General features: G+C 34.2%; 1 protein-coding gene across 1 annotated transcript in view; it reads left to right on the forward strand.

The window, feature by feature from the left end:
* LOC117180780 overlaps positions 1-6020 on the forward strand; it is a 566469-nt gene that overhangs the window by 507289 nt on the left and 53160 nt on the right. The window contains exon 2 of the mRNA XM_033373280.1: positions 862-1084. Coding sequence (XP_033229171.1) covers positions 862-1084 — 223 coding nt within the window. The remainder of the gene's footprint in view (positions 1-861; positions 1085-6020) is intronic.

Below are 6020 nucleotides of genomic sequence, written 5' to 3' on the forward strand. Positions count from 1 at the left end.
ACAAGCTATCTAAGGATGGTACTATAGAACGCCACCTTAAGGTAGGCCTAGTGGCGCCATCTCTTGGTCAGGCCGGAAACTTATCAATCCACCCTCGTATATCGAATTTGCTTAATGACACTCTGATTGCACTTGTCTTTAATTTACTTCATTTCACTATCATTTATTTTTAATTATTCTAAATATTACCGCAAAATTAGTTAAAATATATCAGCTTTTACTTTAACTCATAATCATTTGAAATTAAAATGCACTCATTATTCCCTTCCGTGAAGGTGAATCTAAACGAATTTTTTTTAGTGCGTTAAAAAAGATCTTAGGCTTGTGTCGCAAAAATAAGGCAGCTTTTACTCCACCTGCACTTCCGATACATTTCTTGCTCTTCGATAGCAAATTGTTGAATCAGTGCACCAGCTGTTATGCAGGGTATTTCGAGGCTTCTCGTATTCTTCTCGAGAAATCCTTAGGCGTCCCTGGGCCGATCGAATAACCCAGGAGTCTGGTCGATTCTTTTCAGACATTCTATACACGTTCGGTTACCAATGGTTACCAAAACGCGGTGGCCAGTTCTTGCAGTTCTTATTGGATTTCATGCTAACGTGCGTCTCACGTAAAATCTCAGATTATTTCGTATTCATGTGATCCAAACTATACAGTACATGCAATGCCAATTTATACGCAAAACCACTGCAAAAATACATAACAAACCGAACCAATGTTTCCAATATTCTGCTGCGTATCTTTTAATGAAGTGATTGAATAAAGAGTTGATGGCTTGAGAAAAACATTTCGAATTAAAATTACACTAAAAATTGTGTTATGAAGAATATATTCGTAAAATATATACTTTTCGCATTACAGTTTCGATGACCCCTCCATGGATAGCTATCCCCTTGCCACGGTGACTGAAGGCAGGGTTAGTGAATCACCTTATTCATTGAGCAAGGAAAAAATCAAAGAAATAGACGTTACATCATTAGAAGAAGCTAAACTAGTGATCGCTGCCCTCAAAACAAGACAGAAAGAGCAGGCCTCCGCCCATGCATACCAAACTCTTACGTGGAGGAGAACGCTAAAAGTGCAAGTAAGTTGGAAGCTATTATAATTAATTAAAAAATCAGCATATTGAACATAACCTTAGTAAATTGTATATTCTTTTCAATACTTATATTAACAGTGAAGTCTCTCTCTCTCTCTCTCTCTCTCTCTCTCTCTCTCTCTCTAGCTTAATTTACTACTTATCGCTGCACATGTAATCTGATTAAAAACGCAGACTAGAGCATAATAAGATATCCTGTTCGGCTGAATTGATACTTTCAATTGGCATTATTGTTGAGAAACGATCATTTTTTTGAAGCATTAAATGCACATTTATTGTCTCTCCACTTGGCACGAACTATCATATTCAGACGATTTCTCTAGTAGATAAATGAATCATGTGAAGGACGTTCATTATCCGCAAGGACTTTATCAAGCAATCCGGCTCGGTTCAATTATTACATTCAACATATACCGGGTGGGTGTAATACATTGATTTCCTCCATGAGAAAGCTTTCTTTGCAAATATTTTGTAATGCAAATAAGATATAACTCTAGTGTGCAACCATAAATTCCATAGAGGTCTTTTGCGCAGTTGAAAAGGCAAAATATTTCTACTGACAATCTATAACAACGGCATAACTCTACTGCACAGCCTTAAGTTTCTCAAAAATCTACTGCTCAAGCATAGAAAGCAGAGAAATCCACTGTGCACCCAGAAATTTCACATAATTATATTATTCCGAAACTATGCGATAACTCTACCACACAGGCAGATATCATGAGACTTTATTGCACAAGAATACATGCTGTAGAAAGCCATTGCGCAGCTGGAAATGCAAAACATGCCTACTGCGGATCCGGAAGTACTGAATAACTCTACTGCATAGCATCATGTGTAATACAATTGTTATACAAACCGAATACATCCGAAGTAATCCGAACGTCGAGACTAACGGAGCGACAAGCGAGTGTCAATCAGTGTCATGTTTTTGGTGTTTATAATTAAAATACATTTTCGTGATTAGTTTAAACTGCTCGTTGATATTTTTTAAATACAAGGAGAGGGACGTGTATGAGAAGAACATGGTGGACAGTGCTAATGAAGTTTTCCCTTTAGATTTTCCACGTCAAATGCTTCTCTGCTTGACACTCTATGATTAGTTTTTCTTCAAGTTGATGTTCTTGATGAACGTTTTTTTTTTAATTTTATCAAATTTATACTGAAAAAGGAGTAACAAGATGTGTGATACGCATAAAATGGATGGTTTCAGATTCGATCAATTTTTTATAGAAAAAAAACAAACCGTCCTAAAAATAAAATGGCGCTGAGCGGAATCTATAATAAGCTAGAGTCAAAGCAGGACCGGGCTCGGCGATCGAGCTAGGCCCCGACCAGATTTAGCGTTTCATTCTATCTTGATCCAGGCTTGATCGCCAGGCCAGGGCCTTGTTTTCCCAGGGTTGGGCCCGCTTAGGCCCATGAACAAATTTCCACACGAAAAAAGTTAAAGTTAGAACAAAGATATTCACAAAACTTAATGATAAAATCGTAATTACAATAGGTAGCAGTTTGAATAACATAAGTTACCAAATAGGTAGAAAAATTACCATTATCAATAGGAATTTGCAATAAGAAGAAAAACTTGAAGATAGTGTTTCACTTCAAATTCCTCAATCTCATAATTCATTTTACCACAGAAAAAAGTTCCATTCTATTTCCCTGGAAAACCGTGTTCTAGGCATAGGGGGGGGGGGGGCATTTAGTAAACCCCCAATTAAATCCATACAGGGAAACATGGAGCCAAATGACGACAGGGTCAAAAAGGGACAATAATTATATCTCCAGTGTAGTGTGACCCCATCTACTTGAAATTGTAGGAATGTCGTTTTGAGTCATTCCCGAGATTTCCTATATCAATTTTTTATAATTTTGTTGTTATTTTCCAAGTTATGAGACGCACGTACCGTTCTTGTGCCCAGTCATAAATTTGATTTATTTTCAACTGCACGTGAATAATACAAATGTTTTTTAAATTAAAATTGCTTCAGCACCATTCCTTTGTGTACTTAATAGCCCTTCTTTTGCGTCAAAACGTTTTTAACAGGATTATTATCACGATTTTTGGGAGTCATATAGGAAAACTTACTTTGGGAGCAGAATGGGCACGGGCAAAACGAGACACCGCGCGCGATGTAGTAGAGCGCAAATCGCTTTCGATTTCTGCCGAATGCCGTAATCGAAGGTCGCAACTGTTTGTGCTATCACGATTTTTCGATCGAATGGTAGGCCCAATGGAGTTCGTGCGACAATTGGGCTCACCAGTCTTGCGCAGGTTTCGACAGTGAGAACGGAGACGACTTTCATGTCTTTGTATTTTTTGAGGCCCTATTTTGGTCATTTTCATATCAAAAATGGACAATAAAGATTGTTATAACAATTTCTTGTAATTTCTATACTTACTTGTTTAGTCTTTTTAAATTAGCCAGGAGCAAAACGAGACGAAAAACTTTTTTTCAAGGGTCTGTAAAAAAGTAGAACATGACATTTTTTTAATACGAAAAACAATTTTTTTAGTGCGTCATTAGTTCTTTACGGCACCTATAGTGTTAAATGCGGTGAAAAAGTATTTTAGTATGAGGAAACAAATCCTAAAGCAAAATCATCCCGTTTTGCCCCATGTTCCCCTGCGGTTCTGCTCAAACATACGGAGTTAGTGGTACCGTAAACAGGTGGATGGACTACATGTTGAAAAGGAGTGTTTTAAACGTTTTTTAAACGAATCGGTATTTTAAAGATAAGGCTATGTAGATGACTTGACGATCCTAGTAATAGGGAAACATGTTGGCACCTGAGTAGGACCAGGGGCCTGACTCGCCATGCAAATACACTGACATGAGTCAGTTTTGTGAAGGATAGCAGAAGATAAATAAAATTATTTGACGAAAAATTAACCAAATGGAACAAGAAGAAGACATACTGACATTTGCGTAATGTTTCAAGTTATTTTGCACACGAAAAAAATATCGATTAAATTTTGTAGAACTAATCCTATAATAGAGGATACGCTAAGTAGTTTAATAAAAGTTAAAATCGTCTTTGTTTTACATTGCGTTGAACTAGTCGCGAAACTATAGAGAACAGTTCTGTAAATTTATAACCGATTTTTCGCTACAAAAAATTAATCTTCTGTATTATTATATGATTAGTATCATACTCTAATATTTGTTCACATGTTTAAGGACACAATTATTTACTACTACACAATCACTACACTATTTATAATCGCACGCTATGAAAGTTTTAATTCGCCGCGAGGGTTCGAACCCTATAAGTTTCGCATTCCTAATGCCTAAACCTCTCGGCTAGCCTAGATTGAAGTATGTAAAAAATATCTGAAATATAGCCTACAGCTGTGCAAGGCCATCTGCAAATTTGTGTGACCCATTCTGTAAAAAATATTTCCACGCTTATAATAATATATGTACTAAGATTTTAGGTTTTAGAAATATTACACATTATTATTGCATATTTTATGTGCTTAATCAAGATTTAAACTCAATCCAAAAATATTTCAAGATATTTTAAAAGATTACAAAAATTTAATATATATTTTCAGAAATTTAATAGATTTTAAAGGATTTCCACAGATTTCCGAAGATTTCAAAAGATTTAACAGACTTTAAAGAATTGAAGAACATTATTCATATTTTAGAATTGCCTTAAAATCTTAAAACTCATTTAAATTCTACCGAAATTCCTTGAAAGTTCTTAAAAATTACTTAAAATCTCTTAAATTCATTAAAAATATGAACTCATACAAAGTATTTTAAAGTCTTTAAAATCAAGAATATAGAGGCAAGACCTTCAATATAGGGGCTGCAGCTTATACAGAAGCAAAATAGAATCAAAATATTTTTAGGGGTGGCTACGTAGGAGCTAGTAGAGTAAACAGCCACAAAGTCGGGACAATACTTCCACTTGAAGCGTCAAAGTAGGGCCTATATTTCGACTCGGATTGTTGGCGAACTTTAAAATTTTTTAAATAGTGTGTTAAATGATAGTTTTAGAAATTAAAAAAAAATATTTTAAGACCCTTACTATCTTTAAGAAAAATGTAAAATTAACATTAATAAGGGTTTTTAATTATCGCAGAGTTTCGATATTTATGTACAATTACATTAATTTATTAATAAATACAAGTATTAAACTATATTATTATGGCAAAATAATGATTTTCTTGCACTCATAATGGTAAATGAAACATAGATTAAAACGAGAGGGTTTGTCATCTCAATTTCCAAACTGCCCTGATCATTGTTCGAAGGCTGACTTTTTTATTAGACATTTCAGAATCCTTTGTCAAAAAATCGCCCTTTATTAAACGACGGGGGTTTTTTAGCAGCCTTCGAACAATGCTCGGGGCAGTTTGGAAAATGAGATTTCGAAACAACTCGTTTTAATTTGCGTACATTTATCATACCATCACGACTGCAAAAAAATAATTATAATACAATTTTAACTTACTTTAATACTTGAATTTATTAATAAATTAATCTAATTGTACATAAATATTAAAACTCAACGATAATTTAACACTGCCATTAATATTACTTTTACATTTTTCTTAGAGATAGTAAGGGTCTTGAAATATTTTTTAAATTTCAAAAACTATTAAAACTATAATTTTACACACTATCACAATGATCTAAAAGTTCAGTAACAAGACTCAGATAACAATATGCATCCCTTCCACGAGTAGCATAAACTATCAAAATCATAATGGATTTTAAAATTTCTAAATAAATAAGATCATAAATTTTATTTTAAATGAATCCGTTCGATTACCAATGGAGTGAAGAAAGAGTAGGATCTTTTTTTCAAGAAACACACAGATACGTCGCATACATTCAAAGTACAAAGTCTAATCTATGTTTTCTAGTTGAAGCAAACCGCGTTATATTTTAAAGTTATAAGTATA

This window comes from Belonocnema kinseyi, chromosome 9 (assembly GCF_010883055.1).
Source record: "Belonocnema kinseyi isolate 2016_QV_RU_SX_M_011 chromosome 9, B_treatae_v1, whole genome shotgun sequence".
In the NCBI taxonomy this organism is placed as follows: Eukaryota; Metazoa; Arthropoda; class Insecta; order Hymenoptera; family Cynipidae; genus Belonocnema; species Belonocnema kinseyi.